At 47.0% G+C, this 23523-nt stretch overlaps 1 protein-coding gene across 1 annotated transcript in view; it reads right to left on the bottom strand.

Moving 5' to 3' along the window:
• Positions 1-19246: 19246 nt before the first annotated feature.
• The window catches only part of KPNA1 (karyopherin subunit alpha 1), a 146184-nt gene continuing 141907 nt past the window's right edge, over positions 19247-23523 (bottom strand). The window contains exon 14 of the mRNA XM_065403407.1: positions 19247-19937. Within this exon, the coding sequence (XP_065259479.1) occupies positions 19750-19937 (188 nt within the window). The 3' untranslated portion in view covers positions 19247-19749. The remainder of the gene's footprint in view (positions 19938-23523) is intronic.

The raw sequence follows: 23523 nt of genomic DNA, 5'->3' as shown, positions 1-23523 counted from the left end.
CTATTTCTAAGCCCTTCATTAGCCTTATTAAAGACCGATGCAAAATATTCATTTAGATATTGTGCCATGCCTAGATTATCCTTAATCTCCACTCCATCTACATTCTTCAGCGGTCCCACTTCCTCTTTCTTTGTTTTCTTCCTATTTATATGGCTATAAAACCTCTTACTATTGGATTTAATTCCCCTCGCAAGGTCCAACTCTACACGGCTTTTGGCCTTTCTCACTGCATTCGTACACAGTGCTCCCTTCTGGTTTGTCATCAGCCCGGAGGGTCTTCACTAAGTGTATGTCAGTGGTAGTAGCCCACCTCCCATTTGGACATTTTCCTTTACCTGGATGATTTGAAGCTGCCCACACCAGCCAGAGACCAAATCCAAGACAGTGTCAGTCATTCTCTTGTCTATGCCTGAAACTAAATTGGAGACGTCTCAATTACAACCCACTCAACACACACCTTTTAGAGGGGCAGACTTTGATTTCACAATAGCCATGGCTTATCTCCCAATAGAAGGGCATCAAACTATAGCTGCTCTTTCCAGTGGCCTCAGATCCAGCCCTATAATGACAGCGTGTACATGTCTGCAGCTCCTAGGCCATAAGGCCTTGTGGATGTCTGTAACGCCTCATGCCAGACTTCATCTTTGCTATATGTAAGCCTGGCTTCATTTGGTGCATTGTTCTCTCAGGCATCTTCTGGACTTGCGGATTTGCATACCTGCCTGGGTGCTTCACTATCTGGGTTGGTGGTTAGACCCAAGGATTGTCCCCAGAACTGACCTGGACTTTGGTAGCAAAAACCTCTATCATCTCAGTCATCTTCAACACAAGCTCTTAGGTCACCTCAGGTAGTTTATATGGAGGGAAACATGTTGAAACTCAGCTGTTCATTGGGCCTGTGAGGTATTTATGCCCTCCATTGTAAACCAGTAGGTGTGACTTCCCATAGACAACACTACAGCCACCTTTTAATTGAACTAGCAGGGAGATGCAAGATCGACTCAGCTATGCTGAGAAGCTGTTCTTCTTTGGAATCTGTATATTCACCACATTTCCCTGAAGGCTATTCACCTTCAGAAATACACTAGTGGATTCCCTCTGCAGAGTTTTCACAGACCATAACAACAGGTCAATCAGGAAGGACATCCTCCTCCAGATTTTCTGATGCTGGGGTGCCTGAAAGTTTGTTTGTTCACAGTCATCCTAAGCAACAAATACATGAGATTTTGCTCCAGGGCTGGCTGCAGTCCAGGTTCCATCACAGATATATTTCTTCTTCCCTGTTCTGATCAGCTCCTGTATGTATTCCCTCTAGTTCATCTCATTCCCAGAGGTCTCAGGAAGCTGAAACAGGACAAAATATTGTATCTCCTCATTGCACCAGCATGGCCAAGATAATATTGACTCACAGCTCTACATCACCTCTCCATCTGTTCACTGATAACGTTACCATTAGTGGCAGATCTGCTGTCACAGAACCAGGACAAATCTCTTCATCCAAACTTCACGTCTCCACCTTACTGCATGGCTGATTGCTGGTTGAACATTCATGAGAAACTGTGCTCCCAAGAGGTCCAAGCCATCTTGCTGAGTAGCAGAAGGAGTCTCCATGCAAATCAAAGTGGAAGAGATTTTTCTCTATGGGCATAATCCCACAAATTATCACCCTATCACACTGAAACTATGCATGTGTTGGACTACTCCTACATTTGAAATAATCAGGGCTCTCAAATAGTTCCGTGAGTTCACCTGGCTTCTATTTTAGCATTACATCTGCCAACAGATGCCATCTTCTCTCATCCTCTTGTATCTAGATTTTTGAAATGTCTAGTTAACATTTCCTCTCCTGTATCTGCTCTGGTGCTTGTATGGGATTTAACTTTTGTTCGGTGTTTAGTCATAGGTCCCCCTTTTGAGACCATGTCGACAGCTTCACTGTCTGTGTCTATGAAGAGGGTATTTTTAGTGGCAATCTCTTCCGAGGGGGTTTCAAAACTTCAAGCTGTTCTTGCTGATCCTCTTTTTATGGCTTTTATAAGGACAAGCTGTCCCTTTGGCCATATCCTAAGTTTACGCCTAAGGTAATGTCCACTTTCCATCGAAGCTAAACCTATAACCTTCCGGTGTTTTTCCCGAAACCCCATTTGTCTAAGGATAAGGAGGCACTTGTAGAGCTCTCACATATTATTTGGACCACACTCGTTTCTTTAGATCTTCCCCAAGAGTCTTTGTAACCTTTGCTGAAAGAGCTATGAGTTAACTTGTGCCATCTCAGAGAATCTCTCACTAGATTCCTGCCTGTATCAGACTCTGCTAAAGTCTCTCCCCCATCAAGGATAACAGCTCACTCCCCCAGAGCTCAGTCCTCCCTTTCAGCTTCCCTGAGCAATATTCTACATGCAAGGCAGCATCCTGGTTGTCTGTACATAACCTTTTCTATGCATCATCACACAAGCCTCTCTTGACCAAGTCAACTTTGGCAAGTCAGTGCCACAGTCTGTTTAGATGATCCAAAGTCCCTCCATCTGAAAGGGAACTGCTGTTGAATCAACTACAGTGGAATGTATATGTGCACAGTCACTCAAAGGAGAAAAAACTGTTATTCTTTGAGATGTGTTGTGCACATATACATCACATGGCCCTCCTACCTTCCTTCAGTAATAGCTTTCAGAGGTGTGAAGGAACATGGCAGACACATCCCACTCCACACTACTTAAGTTCATGGAGGATAGGTCCATCAATGGCTATTAGCCAGGATGGGCAGGGATGGTGTCCCTAGTCTCTGTTTGCCAGAAGCTGGGAATGTGCGACAGGGGATGGATCACTTGATGATTACCTGTTCTGTTCATTCCCTCTAGGGCACCTGGCATTGGCCACTGTCAGAAGACAGGGTACTGGGCTAGATGGACCTTTGATCTAACCCAGTATGGCCATTCTTATGTTCACACATGCTCTCACTTGAAAGCATAAGGAGAGCAGGGGCGCCTGCCCCACCTCATGGCACTGCTGGCAAAAGTCTCTGACTCAAGTGCACTGGGTGCACATACACCTAGAGTGGAATGCATATGTGCACAACATCTCAAAGAACAAGAGTTACTGTAAGGTAAATAACTCCCCCCTCCCATTTTTATTGCTGAAGTGGCCTATTTCTTTTAAGGTCAGGTCTGAGAGATATCTAAGAGGGACTGTAAACGTGCGGGACTCACCCCTGCGGCACCTCCTGCTGGTCGTCTTGGGAATTAGCTCTCCAGCTGTTGGACGCCCTCTGCAGGTCGGTGTCCCACTACCGCTTGGCCCCCGTGTCCCTCCTGGACCCGGAGCCCTGTTGTCTGTGGTGCTGGCCCCTGGCAGTAACCCCTCACAGCTCTGGGACTCCCCCTCCCAGGGGAACCCCCACCCACTATCCCCACTTTGCCTCAGTCTTGGCTACTGCCAGTCTTCATCTAGCCCCCATTCACTGGGGCAGACTGCAGTGTATAAGCCACTCATCACAGGCAAAGGGGTTTGGACCTGCTGCCTCTGGCTACCTGTGGGCTGCCCCCTGCAACCCAGTACCTAATAGGCCTTACCAGGCCTGCAGCCTGGGGCTTTCCTAGGCCAGAGCTCCCCGGCTCCCTTATTTAACCAGATACCTGGTTAAGCTCCCTGCAGACAGGCCCTTCTCTCTGAACGCAGAGAGAGACTGTTTGGCCTCCTGGCTCACAGCCTCTTTATACAGGCCAGCTGTGGCCTGATTGGGGTGTGGCCCAGCTGCAGCCGCTTCCCCAATCAGCCCAGCTTTTAGAGCTCCCAGCCACAGCCCTCTCCCAGGGCTGTTTTTAACCCCTCTGGGCAGGAGCGGGGTGACTACCCCGCTACAGGGACATATATCAAGTGTATTCTGGAAAGACAGATCTGGGAAAAGCAATTCAAAATACTCTGTCCAATACATTCATAAGAATTTTGTAAAAACATTGACCTGCTAAAGTAGTTCCCCCCCCCCCCCCATTATTATTTTATCACATCACTCCCTTCTCTGGCTCCTTCCACTGGCTCCCATATGTAATTTCATCAAATCATCATCATAAATATGCCCCTCCATACTTACATTCCTTCGCTGAGCTTCATATGACTCCCTGCCCTCTCTGCTCCACCGGTGTTGCCCTGTGCTCCCACCTGTTTTTCAGCCTCGTGAACAATCTCCTCTGTGACTCTCTATGTACTGGTCAACCTCCTTGAACTCATGCACAAACCCATGAGCAGGAAAGGGTGTGGGGGGGGAAAAAGTCTACATTTTGACAAAGAAACAGCTTTCTTTTCAAAGCTGTTTGGGGTTCCCATCCACACAGACTGTCTCCTGAACCTCAGCTGGAGGTGCCTCTTGAAGAGAAAGAAGGGAGAGCAGACACCCCAAATTATCTCCCTCTTTCTCTCTCTACCTATGGCATCCACAACACCTGAAGAACAAAGGAAGCAGCATTGGACTGGGGGAGGGATCCTGACTGAAAGAAGTTCAGCCAATAATACTGCTGAAATGTGGTGAGAGAGACCTTTGCTTTGAATTCACTCTAGGTTGTTAAGTTAGGCATTCGTTGCATTTTACTTTTATTTTCTTGTAACCAATTCTGACTTTTATGCCTCATTTATATTCACTTAAAATCTCTCTTTTGTATTTAATACGTTTGTTTTATTGTTTTATCTAAACCAGTGTGCTATTTCAAATAGAATTTCCCAAACAGGATTTGCATATATGATTTGCTATTAATAAAATGACAGATTTTATATGAGCTTGTGTTGTCTGGGAAAGAGCAGGGCAGTACAAGACATACATTTCTGGGAAAAGTCTGAGACTGGGAATTTGCTGGTGTTGCTCTTCAGTGTAATTCAAGTGTAAGTCACTCATATACTATCACTGGGAGTGACTTACATGCTGGTGGCTGTGTGAGCAGGCCAGGAGTGGTTGCTGTCACAGTGAAGCAGTGTAAAAGGCACCCCAGGGTGGAGAACTGAGGTGAACCAGCTGCTCATCTGTCCAGATTGTACCCTGAGTAATGTCACAGGGAGATCACAAGGGGGACTATGCAAGGGAGGGGAGCAGTGAGTTTATATGAAGGGGCTGGTGGGCAGGTTTGGTGCATGGCCATCTTGACCCATGCCAGGAGGCAGTTGAGGAGGAAGTCTTGCAACTTTGTGGGGCCACAAATAGGGTGTGCAAGGATAAACAGGTGATAGTGGGGGAAGTGCAGCCAGAACCTCAGTAAGAAGTTCTGGAAGAGCCAAAAGAGAGCTGCAGTCTGATGCACTCTATGCAAATGTGCACCAGGGTCTCCTTCTTGCTGTAGAAGAGTCCATGAATTTGATGAACCATGCCAAATGCACACCTATACTCATGGATCCATGAAGGAGCCACCACCTAATATCCCCAGCAGGCCATAGAACCAGAGTTGAGTACAGGCTGCCCCACCAGGACTCCCCGCCCTCCACAGGTGGCAACAAGTCCCACCACTTGATATTAGGGTGGGTCACAAGGGCAAGAAAGTGGATGGTATGGAGCATGAGTGTGTACAGATGTTCTCTGGGTGCAGGCCAAATATGGACCGGCTGGATATAGTTCCTCCAACTCAGTTGGCATGGCGAGGGGCAGCCAGGTTGGCTCACAGGATAGGGGTCCAATGACAAACTTTGGAGGGCCAGGGGTGAGGAGTAGGTGGGAAGCATCCTATGGGAGACTTTCCCCCTTGATGGCCGCTATGGAGCTGGTTGCTGAAACTAGATCCTGTAGAGGGCCTGGTAAAAGACCAGCAGCTCAGAGAGGTCTGGAGGGAGATGCCTCAGGTGGAGATAAAAAAAGTGCTACTGGTCATATCGGAGCCCTGAGAGGTGGCAGAAGATGGCTTGCACTAGCATGCTCCAAGCTGGACTATAAGCACCATAAAGGAGTTTATGCAGTGCCTAAGGGTAAAATGTGTGGACCTGGCTGCAGATACAGGACAGGGTCTGGTCTGTGTTCTCCCAGGGGAGGCTCAGGGCACCCACAGAGCCCCAATGCACTCCAACCAGAAAAACTTGATGATCTTCTGATAAAGACTGGCAAGAGGCCCCAGAGGCGGGCTCAGGGTATTGAACTGGTGCCCAAGCATGGACAGGACTAGCTGGTTGAATCACCAGCACCCTCCACCAAAGGGTGGAGCAACCCCATCCACCTCTGCAGCTGGTCAGACACCCTGGCCCCCAGATAAATCCAATTGTCCCACAGGGAGGATTTACTGGCAGAAAGGTACTCTCCAAGGTTGGCACGGAGCATGGATGGGAGGGAGCCCACCTGCCATCCATCCCCATCAGGCCAGAGCTCTTGACCCAGTAGACTCAAGCAGAGGAGGCTGCCAAATAGATGGCTTGGCAAGCCTCTGCCCACACTCGTGCACCTTGTGGCTCAGGACCTGGGAGTTCATCATCGGCATATGCCAACAGGACCACCTGCAAGTCCTGCTCTCAAAGCACCAACCCTCTCATCCTCTTCTGGAGGAGATGGAGGAAGGGCTTGATGGCAGTGGCATACAGCGAGCAGCCTGCACGCTCCTCTCGACTGAGGGCGACAGGTTTTGTCAAGGCCCGGTTAAGCTCGATCAGACACTGCAGAGGCATGCAGCACTTGGAGAAACCCCATAAAGCAAACACTGAAGCTGAACACCTGCAGAATGCCCAGGAGATACCAGCAATCCACCCTGTCAAACGCGTCTCCTCATCCAGGGACAGGATGGCAAATGACAGACCATCTTTACATGCCATATGGAGACAATCCTGGGACTGATAGGCAGATTCCTGAATATGGCCTGCCTGGGACAGCGTAGGTCTGGTCAGGGTGGATCATGTCCGTCATCACAGACCCCAGCCATAGCGAGATGGCTTTTACTATGACATTATAGTCCATTCCGAGGAGTGATACTGGGTGCCAATTCCTTAGGTTGCAGAGGTCCCCCTTTTTGAGCAGCAAAACAAGTACAGCAGGGGTGGGCAAACAACAGCCCAGGGGCCACATGCGGTCCTCCAGACATTTTAATCTGGCCCTCGAGCACCCACTGGAGAGCAGGGTATGGGGCTTGCCCCACTCCATGCGTACTGTGGCTCCACGTGGCTCCTGGAAGCAGGAGCATGTCCCCCCTCCGGCTCCTACACGTAGGGGCAGCCAAGGGGCTCCGCACACTGCCCCTGCCCCAAGGGCCACCCCAACAGCTCCCATTGGCCGGGAACTGCCTGGCCATGCCTCCAGGTAGGAGCCAGAGGAAGGACATGCCCCCGCTTCTGGGAGCTGCTTGAGTAAGCGCCGCCCGGAGCCTGCACCCCTGGCCCCCTCCTGCACCCCAACCCCCTACCCCAGCCCTGATCCTCCTCCTGCCCTCTGAATCCCTTGGTCCCAGCCTGGAGCACCCTCCTGCACCCCAAACCCTCATCCCCAGAGCCCACACCCCCAGCCAGAGCCCCGACCCCCTCCGGCAACCCAATCCCCAATTTTGTGAGCATTCATGGCCCGCCATACAATTTCCATACTCAGATGTGGCCCTCGGGCCAAAAAGTTTGCCCACCCCTGAAGTACAGCCAGCCTGCATGACAGGGGGAGCACTCTGTTCCCCAAGGACTCAGCCTAGATGGTGGTGAGGTCCAGGCCGAGGACGTCCCAGAACGTGTATTAGAACTCCACACTCAGCCCATCAATACCCAGATATTTGTTGGTGGCCATCAGAAGGAGGGCTTCTGAGGACTCGACCAGCGTGAGAAAGTTCTCTAGCCAATCTTGGTCACCCATGCTGACTGTAGGGAATTCATTCCACAGGACCCCACAAAGATCATTGTCAGTCAGATCCAGGGTGAAGTGGCTGGTGTAGAAAGCCCTGGCCCTTTCTCACTTCTCGGCTGGATCCTTAAGAGGGGTGCTGTCCTTTACCAGGAGACACGTGATGTGCTTTTTGGCACCCTTCTTTCTCGCCAGGGCATAGAAAGAGTGAGAAATGCACTCCATCTCCCAAAGGAGCTGGATGCAGGATCAAACAACAATGCCCCAAGCATGATAGTCGTTGAGGGCCCGAAGATCATCCCACTTCTCCTGACACTCTCTGAAGAAGGATAGGTTCCTGGAGTGAGAGGCCAAGTGCCTGTCCATCTCCCAAACCTGCTCCAATTGCTCCATAACTACACCCTTCTGTTGACTGCCCCGAGTGTAGTCACAGCAAGAGAGCTGGGCACTTACTTTCCCCACATCCCAGCACCTCCATCCCAAGGGAAAGACATGTCTCTGCCCCCGCCTGGCCAGCCAGAACACATGGAAGGATGCCATGAAGCCCCTGTCCAGTAGGCCAGTCCCAGCCTCTCAGGTGTCAATGAGACCATAATGGCCACCATAATGGTGGTCCAAAAATGGCACAGGCCTGACACTGAAGGAGTGGGCCTGTAAGATGTTAAACCTGAAACATAAAAGCAGTCCAGCTGGGAGTGGCACAATCAAGTGTACTCCACCTGGACATAAGTAAAAGTGATAGAGTTGTCTGGATGATAGTCATGGCAGACGTCCACCAGGGAGTGATGGTCAACAATCTCCTTGAGGACATTTGTGGTAGCCTGGCACTTCTCTTTCCCAATGCAGTCCTGCATGTTCAGGACAGTGTTCAAGTCCCCACCCAGGACAAGGCACTCGTGAGGATCCAAGGTGCTGAGGAAGGTAGACACCTGCAGATAGAACCATACCCACTTTGGGCCTGGCATCATGGCATATATATAAACAAAGATGAGGATCAGCCCCCTCCACACAGACCTGGAGGTTTCTAAATAAGGGACTCTGATGGGTTGATAGTTTGTTTTGCATAATTAATTTCAATTTTAAAAACTGCATTATAGCTCTTTTTAACTTTTTTGTTTATGTATCTTAGTTAATAAGTTCCTAAAGTTTGCCATGAAACTAACAAACCAAGGTCTCTGGATACCAAATCCCAAACCTTGTTTAAAACTATTTTATGTTGGACAGTTTCAGAGTAACGTTAACACCTTTAACTCTTTGGGCCCATAGCATTTCATCTAAATTAATACATTTTTTGTGTCCCTGGGAGGGCTTAAAGATTTAATATATATTCGGCCATTGGTTTACTTAGCAAACAGAACAGATGGATGATTTCAGAGTTGGCTTGAAAGCAAAGGTTGAAAATTATTAGGAATTCAAAGAGTGACACACTTTTTCCTTTCAGTGCTATAAGGATTTACTTTCATTTTGTTTGACACTTTTTAATATTTCCTTATTTAAAATAGTGTTTTATTTCCTCTTCCCCTTTTTATTTGTGATCTGTGGGGGTTTTTCCCTTGTGTTTTGACTTTGAATGTTGTTGCACCATTTGCTTTCTTGAAGTCCGTAATATTTGTAATCCAGTGTCTTCTCCAGAAAGACCTCTCAAAAGAGCAAAGTAAGTGATGGAACTCCTGCTGGTGCTCCAGAAGTCCAGGGAGATATGATTTCTTTACCATCAGGTGTAACCCCTTTAAAAGATTATTCAAATTGTTCAAGCAGTTTTAGTTCTGAGGCTGTTCACCCCTTATAGTAGCTAATTCAGGTGGATGGGACAAATAGGGATTTGTTGGAGAGGGAGTTGGAAATTTTGTCCAATTTGTATATGAGTGTGATCCCAGAGATGCAGATTCTGTTGAGGTATGGCTTGCACATAAACAAAAGTTAGATTTGTTTGAGAGTAATTATTCACTTTTGCAAAAGTACTGGTTGTGTAAAAAGGAGAAACAGTTGATTGCTGTTTGTGCAAGGTTTGGCAGCTAATACCTGTTCATCAGCCTGATGCATAGAGGTCAGTTACACTGTCCAGTTCCTAAGAAACAGATTATATTAGAGAATTGTAGGTTGAGAGGAAGAGTAGGTATGCTTCAAACAGAACCAGGAAGGATGTTGAGAGAAAAGGGTGAGGAATTGGCTTTTAGGAAGGGGATTTTGAAGGTGGCACAGGAAGGACTGGCCAAAAGAAACTCTGAGTACATTAATTTGGACTCTCAAATGAATGTGTTGAAAAGGAAGGAGAGAACATGACTCATGGACCCCTTCATGCCAATGGGCTGAGAGCACAAGGTGCATAGGGTTTTGCAGGGATCCCCTGGGTCAGAAATATGCATAATAGTTCATCAAAGGCTGGCATGGGAGGTCTGTACTGAGACACAGTAGCTCATTGATCCTCATAATCACTGCAAAATGTATGGATGGCTGGATAATATTTAAGCAGTTGTGTATCTATATGGAAAAGTATGTTCTTATTAGGAGATGACATACCTCAGAAGTGTTCCTTTCAGGCAGGAGGTAACAGATGCCTAATCTCTCTGTCTGGCCATTTGGGTATTGTATGCTTATCCGCATACTAAGTCAGTTGCAAAATGAAAGATTGTGAAATCTTTTTTTTTTTAAAAAGAAAAGAAATCCACAGGATGAAACAAATAGCCAGGGGCATCCTGTTTATGATTAAGACAAAGGTTAGAACTAATATATCTTGGGTGAGGGGGTGGCAAAGAAACAACAAATTCTTCATCTGGGAATCAAGCTGACAACGTACTTGTTTCATGAACAGAGGATCACAGCCAGCCTGGCTGTAAAGCACTGCTATGATTTGGGGTGAGCAATATTTAACAATACACGAGAGTATCTTGTTAACGAAGTCTAGGCTCTAGAACATGTGTTAAGATTTTGTTTTATATGTAACCATTTGTATCCAATACTTCTACTTCCTACTGCTTGAATCTCAGTGCTTTGTCCACCCAATTTAGGCTTAATCAGTTTTTGCCTTTATTTATACAACTTCGGATATTATAAGTGACAGTAATTCTATTTGAACAGACAAGATGGAATTGGTAAGTGGCCCAAGTTATCACACTCCAGGGCACCAGCAAGTCCTCCTAGAATTCTTGATGATTGTCATCTCCTCTGATCCTTCAGTCCCATCCTTTGGTTACTGGTCTGGTGTTTCTTTAATTTGGGCTGTCTTCATTTGGGTCTTTTATATATTTTTATGTTACAGATTGGATAAAAATGACTTAAACAGCTTTTAGCTGAACACCCCTTTCTTTTTAATGTAACCTGGACATTACGTATTGTGACAAAGTTCCTCGTCTACCGCTTATTGGCGGATTTGCTCCCCTCAGAGATCTTCCCCTCTGGTGGAACCCACAGTCTGGGTCAACTCCTCCTGTGTCTGATCAGGAGTTGGGAGGTTTGGGGGGAACCCGGGCCCGCCCTCTACTCCGGGTTCCAGCCCAGGGCCCTGTGGGTTGCAGCTGGCTATAGTGCCTCCTGTAACAGCTGCATGACAGTTACAACTCCCTGGGCTACTTCCCCATGGCCTCCTCCAAACACCTTCTTTATCCTCACCCCAGGTCCTTCCTCCTGGTGTTTGATAACGCTTGTACTCCTCAGTCCTCTAGCAGCACACCCTCTCACTCTCAGCTCCTTGTGCCTCTTGCTCCCAGCTCCTCACACACGCACCACAAACTGAAGTGAGCTCCTTTTTAAAACCCAGGTGCCCTGATTAGCCTGCCTTAATTGATTCTAGCAGCTTCTTGATTGGCTACAGGTGTTCTAATCAGCCTCTCTGCCTTAATTGTTTTCAGAAAGTTCCTGATTGTTCTGGAGCCTTCCCTGTTACCTTACCCAGGGAAAAGGGACCTACTTAACCTGGGGCTAATATATCTGCCTTCTATCACTCTCCTGTAGGCTTCATCCGCCCACTTCCTGGATCCCAATAGGATCACTCTCCTGTAGCCATCTGGCCTGACCCTGTCACAGTATGCACAAGCCTCATTACCCAACTTCTGCACTTTTGCTGCTGGTTTTGCCGTTTCTGAATCACATTGTTTTATATCACCCTGTTCCTGCGCATTCCCAGAAAGAAGGGATTTTATATTTATCATTATATGCTTGTGTACCTCTCATTCAGCTTCCAACATGACATTACTTATCGTGCCAGTAACAATATTATTTTAAACAAATCAGCAATTTATATCAAAGAACTTCCAAGCGCACACTCAAGCCAGACAAGACCTCGGCCTAAGTGTTACCTTACTTAAACTCATTCACTATTCATAATTACAAACCATTAAAATAGAACTAACAACGCTTTCAGTCTTACCATTAGCAACCCTTCATTTTTGTTTCAGTATATGACTGGGTAACAGGGTTCCCACTCACCACTAGCATACCTCCTTGTGTCTTGGAAGGTAGCTCTGACTGCATCAGGTACCCCCTTGGTGCTCGTTGCTTGCTCTGTTCTTCTGGTCCTCTGGCTAGGTCACCATTTATCCCACCCTTTCTGGGTCTATGCCACTATAGTGGTCTATGCCACTATACCAGTGGGTGGCAGGGAAACCCAGGCCCATCCAACACACCAGGTTCTAGCACAGGGTCCCCACAATCAGCAATCCAGGTCTGCTCAGTCCCAGTCCTGTTGCTGTTTCCCTGGCCTCCTTCCTACTCAGCCTATCATCCTGCTTGTTTTGATTTACTACTACAGCTTACTCTGCTCCCTATAGCTGCTTCACCCCTCCTAGTTTCTTGCAAAACTCCTTATGAAAGGGTAGGATCCCAGGACTTACTCATCCCCTAGACTTCCTCCTTGTTCCTGATAGCCTCCCTTCTCTCAGGGAGTGACTGTATCCTCCTTCCACTGCAGCTCCCTCTGTTTCAACCTCCTGGCTTTACAGTGCTGTCCCAGCCTATTTCCAGCTGGGCTTCACTTTCAATTAACGTTGGCCCTCCCTCTTTCAGGTGACACCAGGTAATCTAATTGGCCTCTCGGGCCTTTGTTAACCCTATTGGGGCTGGTGTGGGGTATACACCCCATCACATTATGCTATTCTGTTCTACCCTTTAATCTATTAAGGAGGGTTTTGGAGAGCGTGCTATGATTGTTAACATTGTCAACATTGCTTTTATCTTCTGCAAACATAGGTTTGTCAAAGGCCTTTTTGTCAAAAGTCAAAGGACTTTTCAAAGTCCAGTTTTATTTGTGAATCATTACAAAAAAACCTGACCTGAAGAAGAGCTCTGTGTAGCTCAAAAGCTTGTCTTATTCACCAACAGAAGCTGGTCCAATAAAAGATATTACCTTACCCACCTTGTCTCTATTACAAAAAAAGTCATTATGAATTTTGCTGTGTTGCGTTTTGAAGGGTGCGTCAATTTTAGGGCTTTAATATTGAGTTGTTTTTAATGTACCCCAACAAGGTGGATTGGATTGGACCTGTGCCAACATCCAAACAGGAAAACAAATATTTATTAGTTGTTATTTGTCTTTTTACAAAATGGGTGGAGTGCTTTGCAGCCCCCAATGAAACTTTTGTCATCACATTTCTTTTGGTGAATAATATTTTTACCAGGTAGAGATTGCCCTTGATATAGGCGCTGACTCCGTGGGTGCTAAAAAAAAAATGGTGTTGCTCAACATCCACCAGCAGCCCCCCAATTAGCTCCTCCCCCTAGTGCCTCCCACCCACTGGCAGCCCTGGCAATCAGCGCCTGCCCATCCCTCCCAGCACCTCCTGTGCGCCGATGATCAATTGTTCAGCAGCATGCAGGAGGCGCTGAGGAGGAGGGGGAAAGAACGAGGGTGGGGCGCGCTTGGGAAAGAAGCAGGGCAGGAAGAGGTGGGGCATGGGTGGGTTCTTGGGGAAGGGGTGGAGTGGCAGTGGGGCCAGGGGGAAGCACCTCCAGCACATTAGAAAGTTGGCACCTCTGGCCCTTCAGAATAGAATCTGACAGAGGTTCCATATTGCATTAAGTAACACTGCTAATAAAATGACTCAATGGTTATTTACCCAAGAGGACCCAGATGGAGAAAATCAAAAGTTTAACAGAGAATTTAATGAGGCAAACCAGCACCAGCATTGAAAATGTAAAAAGCAACTGAATACCATCATATTGGGTACTGGCTGAGATGATAAAGTAAATAGTAAGTAAAGATACTACCAAGAAAATAGGCCTTGAGCAATAGGTGTAGCCTCCAGGGTAGAAGATGTGACACCCATTTATGTTAATAAAGAAAATGAGAGATTGCATGTATTGTCAGCATACCTTATGTTGAGCCTGGAAATATTTACTTGCTCCAAATAGTTCATAATGTGGGAATATGGCAAGGTCCTACATAGTAAGATGGTTACCCCTGGCATGGGTGCCCATTGTGAAGATATGAATAACACAGAGGATTATTTAGTTCCTGATTTGGAAGCATGGAGGCAAATAAATCCAGTGGACTGGATATAGGAGGGTGATCCATGTGTGGGTAATTCAAATGATTCATTATGTGGTCTTAGTTTCCAAGCAACAGTTGAAAAGAATGGAATGAGTTTGGCTAAAGCTCTTGAAGGAGAGCAAGTAGTGGGCTCTCTTCTGGTTAAACGGTGGCCAATTAGCACAACCTTTAAGTAGATGAGTATGAAAAACAAAGTAAAGGGTGTAAGAAGTAACATTTCCTTGCCATATGAAGTGTGTCTGATTACTTCCAAACAGATTCTTGCTTTACCTTGGGGAAAAGGATTTTGTATTCCTTGGAGCATAAACCAATGAAAGGTAAGCTGCAACTTGCAGATATTTATAAGGGGCAAAAGGTACCAATAAGCTCTGAACTACACACTTTGCTAGGTTTGAAGGATTCAAAGTACTTATGGAGTCTGAGCAGATCAAATTTGGGGCACAAGACTTACAGACCCTAAGACACGATTATTTTTATTATTGGGGTATGGCTGCTGCTATTCTAACTGTTGTTAACACTTATGATTGTGAGGTTGATTATTGTATTTCAGGTATATTTGGTTAAGGAGAAATTAGCGCAAAGTTCACTTTGACATAGGAGACAACAACAAATGCTCCAACGTTCCCTTCAATCCTAGCATCTTTGGCACCTTCAACCTTGAGATGCCCAAGATTATGTGGAGCATCTCCAGGAGCTGAGATTTATCCAGCATATACACCATGAATATCCAATGTCTATGGCCTATCCTTATCTTTTACCTTCATAGGAGGCCCTGGATCCCCTTCAAGCATCTCAGATCTTTATAGATCTATATAGTCAGACGCTTCTGGTCCACCTAGGGCAAACTACGGCCCACGGGACCATCCTACCTGGCCCTTGGGCTCCCAGCCAGGAAGGCTCGCCCCCGGCCCCGCCCCTGCTGTCCCCCCTCCCCCGCAGCCTCAGCTCTCTGTGCTGCCAGCCCTCTGGGCAGCACGGCTGCGAGAGCCGCCAGCCTGTCCTGGTGCTCTGAGCGGCATGGTAAGGGGATGGGGAGTGGGGGGGGGTTGGTTAAGGGGCAGGGGGTTCCGGGGGGCAGTCAGGGGACAGGGAGCAGGTGGCGGTTGGATAGGCATGGTTGTCCCCGGGGGCCTGTCAGGGGGCGGGGCTGTGGATAGGGGGCAGGGCAGTCAGGGGACAGAAAGCAAGGGAGGTTGGATAGGGGGTGGGTTCCCAGGGGGGGGCGATTAGGGGCGGGGGGGTCCCGGGAGGGGGCGGTCAGTGGACAAGGAGCAAGGGGTTTGGATGGGTTGGGGGTTCTGAGGAGGGCAGTCAGGGGGTGGGAAGTGGGAGGGACCGGATAGGGGGCAGGGGCCAGGCTGTTTGGGGAGGCACAGCCTTCCCTACCTGGCCCTCCATACAGTTTCGGAACCCTGATGTGGCCCTCAGGCCAAAAAGTTTGCCCACCCGACCTAGGGCCTCCCTGTTCATTGGAAACCTATACATTCTAAAGCCAAAAAGAGCAAAATCCCACATGTGGCCTGGATCTTCAGGCCCCCAAAGTTCATAGTTTCAATCTACCCTTATGGGAACACCACCTACAGAGCAATAATTCAATGAGTTGACAAGAAATTGTGGGTGTGCTGCAACCTGGGTTTAAGGGTTTTACTTCGTTTCTCTTTTACACAACCCTGCAATAAAAGTGTCTAAAATAGTTTACCCTTAAGACATGGTAAATGAATTCGATTTGATGTTCTATGTACAATCAACATTTAATTGTAGCAGCTTAATGTATGTAAAACCAAGGTGCCTACCTTCAGCTGAAGATATAAAGTTTATTTTATTGTTTTTCTGAAACACAAGTAGTCATACCAATATGTTTTCTCGTATCTGACAAAAAGAATGCAAAGCCAATTTTAGTTTACAGACAATTAATGTTAATGTAGAAGATGTTACCATTTTATATTTACATTGTTCTAATTCTGGTGGGGTTCTAGAATTTCAAACAAAGGCTGGGCCACAGGGCTGTCCTTATGCTCCTCCTCTGAACTGTTGCTGATTTAATGTTGTTTTTGCAGGCACCTGAGCATCAGCACAGGTAAAGTAAACTCCATGTTTCTCATGGGGGTAATGAAGGAATCCATGTTTCCAGATGTGGTCTTCAAACAAGATAGCCTCTCTCCTAGTGTCGGCTTCCAGGGCAGTGTTACTCAACAACCAATGGTTAAGAGCTGGAAAGTGGGTTTCTGGCCTAGATACTTGGTTTGGCTGACAGGAGGCCCCCTCAATACACCCCAACAAAATCCCTTATCTGAGCCTACAACTCTAAATCAAAACTGATTGAGGGGAGCACATATCATCTGCAGAATGCTATTTCATATCCATCTTGCTCCTTGGTTGGTCCATAGCAAGGCTCAGGGTCACATTTACCTGAAGAAGTGAAATATTCATCCACAACACATGCTCCATAACCCAGTCTGGCTGAAGGTGGCAGGTGTCTTCCAGAGCTATGTGCTGTGGAAGAACTAAAGGCTTGAACCATGCTGCCTATATCAGGCATGAATCTAGGAACCCTGTGCCTATGGCCACATATGCAGCCGGAGTGTACCATCCTTCCAGGACCCAGGCATTTGAGAGGGAAAAGACTGTCCTATTGCTAAAGTTGGCATAGGGTCCCCCCGGAAAACCCACTCCAGATGGCACTGATGGACCCTTGTGCTGATCCTGGAACAGATTAAATTGCACAGAAAGTCTTAAAAAGTTGCGAGCTGGAGGGCCTGTGCTCCAGCAAGGAGATAGGATGCTGGCTGAAGCTTGTGGGTAGTTTCGAGTCCCCCTCACCTTCTGTCCCTGCCAACCACCCACCACAACCACTGCCGCCTTTGCTGCACCTTCCCTACTTGGATCAAGCAGGGGCCTAGTTTCCTGCCAGGTTCCACAGCAGCTTTTAACGGCTGGAGGAGGAAATGCAGCTCCCGCCTGTAGCTCAGTCAAGTGTGTGACAGGCTGAGCTGCAGGGATGAGGACAGAGTTACCAGATGTGTGACATTTGGCAGCCCTGCGTTCTCCCTTCTGTGAAGTGGGACTAATGCTCAGCTTAAAGCACTGAGACTGTTAGAAGGTGAGCAATAGTAGCAAGGCCAAAGAGTGAGGCAGAGCTGAAATAAGACCATAGGCTGATGAAGGTACTTGGATGAGGATCTCAAACATGAATACCTCCATTTACAGATGGATAAAGAGAGGTGCAAACAGGTAAAGTAACTTCCCCAAGGCTACACATACTACATGATAGAACTGGGAACAGAACCCAAGAGTCCTGACTCTCAGTCCCCTCCTCCATGCACTAGACTATGTTGCCGCCCATTAAAAATGGATCTCTTTCTGCTCTGAATTCACATACCCACTGGCATAAGTAACAGAAACACTAGCCAGGTTCCTTACATAAAAAGGCAAGCCACTCAGTTTAAATGGACTTTGTTTTAATTCACTTATTTAGAGGCAACTGTCATTATTTCCTTAGGGAGGTGGGGGGAAGGGCAAGGATATACAACAATGCACCATATTGTTTTCACTAGCCTGGGGGAGAAAACACACACAGTATGTGTGTGTGTGTGTGTGTGTGTGTATATATATACATACAGAATAATACATCTATATATACACAATATATATACACACACACACACTTTGCCTAGATTTGTTTACAAAATATGTAGCATTTTCATACCATCCCAAAAAAGTACATGATTTTAAACAAATTCTATAGAAATGACATGTTATTGGTAATTTACATTTAAAATGTAGCACAAAAAATCCAAATGACAAAACAAGATTTTGCTACTAATCAGTGCTTGTAGAAAGAGTTCAGTTCAAGTTACCCTTCAAGAAAGAGAAACAGTTATTTATCATATGATGTAAAGGGGTTTTGTTTTGTTTTTAAATTAATCACCTAATTTAACCTTTAAAATTATAAAGAATTTAAGTCAATTTACAGGTCAAGTGCAGTAAACTAAATGTTCCTTGAGCACAAAGCAGCACTAGAGAAAGTAACAGGGAAGGTGGAGGCTGATTGGATTAGAAAGGGAGGCAACAGGTGGCTTTCTTCAATGCCCAAACAGATCAGTTTCCATCCTAAAGCACAGGTTCTAATGAAGACTATGTTTAAAGAAGGGGTCACACAGAGTTAATGCTTAGGCCTTTCAGCAGTTTGATAAATGCTTTTTTTAAACCTGTATCCTGTGAGCGGTTGAAGCTCTTGCAGGGGCTTGTCATTGAATGAAGCCATAAGAAGGATCTTGTAGACAGTTCTGCCAATAGGATTTACCACAGATGCATGACACTGCTGTAGGGGCAACTTTTGAAACGTTTACTCTGGGGAAAAGGTGTATTCCAAAGGTCCCAAATGGCTTGAGAGAATGTAGCCCAATGAATCCATTACATTCAGAAATTGAATTGCCACCTTTGCATTAGATGCTTGTGATCCAAGCAGGCTGCAGAGTCAAAAACATGCTGCTAGCAGAGGGGCTGACTATAGCTGTAAATTACAGCGGTCACGCACTCAGCAATGCCTTACAAGTGCGGCCTACAGGAACCATTTATTCCATGCTAATTCATCTGGGGCCATGAGAGTAGGGAGGGGAAAATGAAAAAATGGGATGTAGTATCACAGTATATTTGTTAAACAGACCTTGATCAGGTGGTTTCTATTTTATGGGGTGGGCTGGTAGGGGCATTAAACAGGAAGCTCTACTTCATGAGACTGAAAGTAGTCAGGAGAGCTATCACTACAGAGTCCTCCTTCCGCTGACAGTTTAGCACGCTAAGATTTTACATCAAAAGGTAATTTACAGAACAGAAACCAGTTCAAGTTAAGCTGCATAGAAAAATGTAAAGGGTGGATGAGTGGGTAGAGATATATCATCTGTGACTAAGCTAGTGAGGACCAGAATCAGAAGCATGAAGTTAGGAAGGGTTCAACTTTAACAAAGAGGCCACATTGTGTTAGGGATGGGGCAGTGTGGTAGTTTCTCCATTTTAGAAGCCAGTTACAAAAGTTGCTTTTAGGGAGGTGATAAGAGTGACCTACTCACAAGTCCTTTTTGGGTTGAAAGGAGAGAATGAGAACGAGTCCAGATCTCCAAAGTGGCCTGTGGAGTCCAGATTGGGAGCTCAGTTTTGTAACGGGACAGGTTCAGTTGTGTTCAATGTGCCTAGTAACTAGAAAGCATGTCCACTGGAGGCTGTAGTTACAGGGGACAGAGTTTACTCCAATATCTGTGAAGTGTTCCATATGCCAATGCCCAGGCTGGCACATAAAGCAAAGTAATTAATCTGACACATTTTATGTCAGGATTGAATGCAGCTCAGAAAGGCATCCAAGGAGGCACCCAAGGAAGAATATGGGAAGGGAACTCAGGTAGATGGGGACAGTAAGGTGTTACGGAATCACTCCAAGGGTGACTCAAGGCTTTACATGAGGACTGTCTGGGTGGAGGAACAGATAGCATGGGGCACCTCAGAGCTGGAAGCCCTCCATGGGAGCCTCACACTGCTGGAAGATGTACTGCTGCTGGCTGAGATCCACTTGTGGGGCAATACTGCTGTCCTCGTCCTCTGACCCAAAGTAGTGCTCAATCAGATCAAAGGCCTTCTGATAGATATCCTGGTTCTCATGGCTCTGCAAGAATTCAATCTTATCCAGGCCTATATGGGAAAGAAGCAAACAAAAAGCACAGGTCAGTCCAGGACAGACAGACATGCTCTCCCCATCCACCTGCTAGAGCAGGGGTGGACAAACTTTTTGGCCTGAGGGCTGCATCGGGTTTCATAAATTGTATGGAGGGCTGGTTAGGGGAGAGGGTCATGGCCCGGCCCCCACCTCCTATCTGCCCCCCCTGACTCCCGCTGCCCCATCCAGCCCCTCCTCTCATTCCTGACGGCCTCCATGGGACCCCTGCCCCATCCAACCACCCCTTCTCCCTGTCCCCTGACTGCCCCCTGCAGCCCCATCCAACCCCTCCTCCTTCCTGACTGCCCCCCCCAGGACCCCTGCCCCCATTCAACCCCCTGTTCCCCCGTGACCCCTATCCACACCCCCGCCCCCTGACCACCACCCCGGACTCCCCTGCCTTCTATCTAACGCTCCCGCTCCGTGCCCCCTTAGCACGCTGCCTGGAGCACCACTGGCTGGCGGTGCTACAGCTGCATTGCCGCCACCACGCAGCACAGAGCAGTGGGTCAGGCCGGGCTCTGCAGCTGCGCTGCCCCAGGAGCTCACAGCCCTGCTGGCAGCGGAGCAAGCAAGCTGAGGCAGCGGGGGAGGGAGACAGCGGGGGAGGGGCCAGGGCTAGCCACCCAGGCAGGATGGTCCTGCAGGCTGTAGTTTGCCCACCTCTGCGCTAGAGAGAACAAACTTCTGCACCTCCAGAAAGAGCTCCATTGCAGAAGCTCTTCTCTCTCCCACCACAACCAAAAAGACCAGGTTCCATTACATAGGTTCTTTGTCTCCCATTGCACAACCAGATCATGAGGTAAAGCTCTGAGGATCTGAATAGCAAAGCCTGGAAACATTTTCATGATTAGACTGTGTCGGGAGTATGCTTGCTGTAATAGTGTTCACACAGTCCTTCTGTGTGCTGGACCCATTACTCTGCATGTTTAATGCAGCTGAACTACTGCAAACAGAGTTTAAAGTGACCTGAAAAAAAGTGTGTGTGTGGGTCTATCACCTTCTCACCTGCCTGTCCTCCAGCTCCGCAATTAATTCTGTTAACCAACTCCCAAATCAATGCTGTCCCCACATCAATTCTGCTCCCTCCATTCCCCCACTCATCGGTTCTGCCCCAAACAGCCCCACCTCTGCTCCTCCTGGGTACTTCACTTCCCTCTCCCAGCCATGGGAGGACTGCAGTGGTGGTCCCCCTCTCCCACTTCCCAGACCAGGAGAGGAATAGAGGAGCTGTCCCATCATTCACAGGAGAGGGGGGGGGGGAGAAGGGAGCAGAGCTGCTCGGCTCTTTCTGCTTCCTCCTCCTCTCCTGTGAGAATGGTATTGGTTCCAGAGGAAAACTCTGGCTGTTTTCTGCAGTAGGTCTAATTAGCTGCTCTTCCCGAGGAACTGGGCAAGTAGGGAAAGCAGCGAAGCAGAGGGACAGTTCCCCAGGGCAGTATTAAAAATGTGCATTGCACACAGAGTCATGACAAAATCAGGCCTGGTAGTCTGGAAGCCACTACACCATTTTCAGAAGCACTGTCTGCATCTTATCTGTAACATCAAGCGGGCAGAACAGGATACCAAGCATCAAAGTCCTGGACCAGTACTGCATAATTAGTGTTGAATGAATCCCTAATCATACAGGCACAGCTTCGCTGGGCTGGTCACCTTGTGGATGGATGATATGTGATTCCCCCAAAGCCATATTTTATGGACAGTTGAAAAAGGGAGCACGTATACTGGAAGGCCAATGTAAAAACAATATAAGGACACTCTCAAAGTTCATCTAAAAGTTGCCCAAGTTAATCCAAACAGATGAGAAGCTGCTGCCAGATCAGGATGGTGGCAGAGCCATCGAGAATAGCAGAACAGAAAAAGGCAAAGAGAAGAGTGAGCAAAGAAGGCAGACTGTGGCAAACCTGTGTGGCCACATCTGTCTGATGTGTGGATATATCTGCGGAGCCCTCATTAGTTTACATTAATACAAAAGACACACTGAAACAAACTGACTCTCATATGTTGACTAGGACAGGAGACTCCACCTGTGTCCAATTCTGGGCACCACACTTTAAGAGAAATGTGGACTAATTGGAGAGCAACAGAATGATAAAAGGTTTAGAAAACTTGGCCTATGGGGAAAGGTTAAAAAACCTGGGCATGTTTAGTTGATAAAAGAAGTCTGAGTGGGGACCTAATAACAGTCTTCAAATATGTTGAGGGCTGTTAAAATGAGGATGGGAATCAGCTATTTTCTATGTCCACTGAAGGTAGGAGAAGCAACAATGGGATTAATCTGCAGCAAGGGAGATTTAGGTTAGATATTAGGAAAAACTTTCTAACTAGAAGGGTAGTTAAGCTCTGGAACAGGCTTCCAAGGGAGGCTGTGGAATCCCCATCACTGGAGGTTTTAAAGTACAGGTTAGATAATAATCTGTCAGGGATGGCCTAGGTTTACTTGGCCTGTTTCAATGCAGGGGGCTAGACTTGATTTGTCAAGTTCCCTTTCAGCCCTGTATTTCTACAATTCTATAAGATGATACCCTCCCTCTCTGAGTACAGCCTTTCCCTAAGTAGGCCACAATCCAGCTATTGTTTAAGAAATTATTGCTCAACATAACTGAGCTCTCCAGCTATCACTCAGTATTTAATACCCCAGTTTCATTTATCTTAGCATTTAATAGAGTTCATCACCATAGTACCTAAGCACTACTAATAAGAAAGCTGAGAAGCTCAGCAAAGATTGAACTCCAACTTCATCTACATGCTATTAATATCCTGGACCATTACCAGTTAGGCCTCAGGCAGAAAAAGATACTGGTGATGGCAGATTGAAGAGGATCAAGGATAAGGGCCAGATATGCAAATTCATATGGCTGGACCTCTTCATAGCAATTAATATAGTTGGCTATGGAATCCTGCTGTTCAGTCTCAGAAATATGGCAGGGATTAGTAGAACTGCATGTGATGGGTTCAACTGTTTCTCTTTGGCTTCATCCGGACTGTCCTGATGGGCATCAACTCCTTCAACTTCAAATCGCTCACCTGTGGGATTCAGCATTTAATGCTAAGAGGCAGGGAAACAGCATGAACTAAAATGCCAGCAATACACAGATGACACTCAGATTCTCAGAGACTTGCCAGGAACTAAAAGACAGGCACTGCACTGGAAACCAATTAGAACAGTACTAATGTGGAGACAAAACAAACCTGCAGATGCTCTTAACATTGGATTAACACAATTAATGTGGATATACTGAACCATTTGTGATCAATCTGGTTCAATTAGAATGGTCCAAATTCTCTAAACCCAATTCTGACAATCCAGAAACCCAATGGAGGCAACTCCAAACTTGTCAGATGGAAGTAGTACTAAGCCCTGGCTGGTAAGGAAATGGATTGCCCAGTAGAGTAAAAGGTCAGGGAACTTTTCTCCCAACACCAAATTTGAGGCACCAAAACTGCCCATTTAGGTCACCAGGAAGGCTTCCAGGAATACTAAATATTGGCTAAATACTGGAAAATATGGATCCTTTTCCCCCCACTGACAGCTATTGTGAGTGTGCCCATATTATTTTC

This window comes from Emys orbicularis, chromosome 1, assembly GCF_028017835.1.
Source record: "Emys orbicularis isolate rEmyOrb1 chromosome 1, rEmyOrb1.hap1, whole genome shotgun sequence".
Lineage (NCBI taxonomy): Eukaryota > Metazoa > Chordata > Testudines > Emydidae > Emys > Emys orbicularis.
Note: the sequence above shows the minus strand (reverse complement) of the source record. Positions and strands in the feature narration are given on the sequence as shown.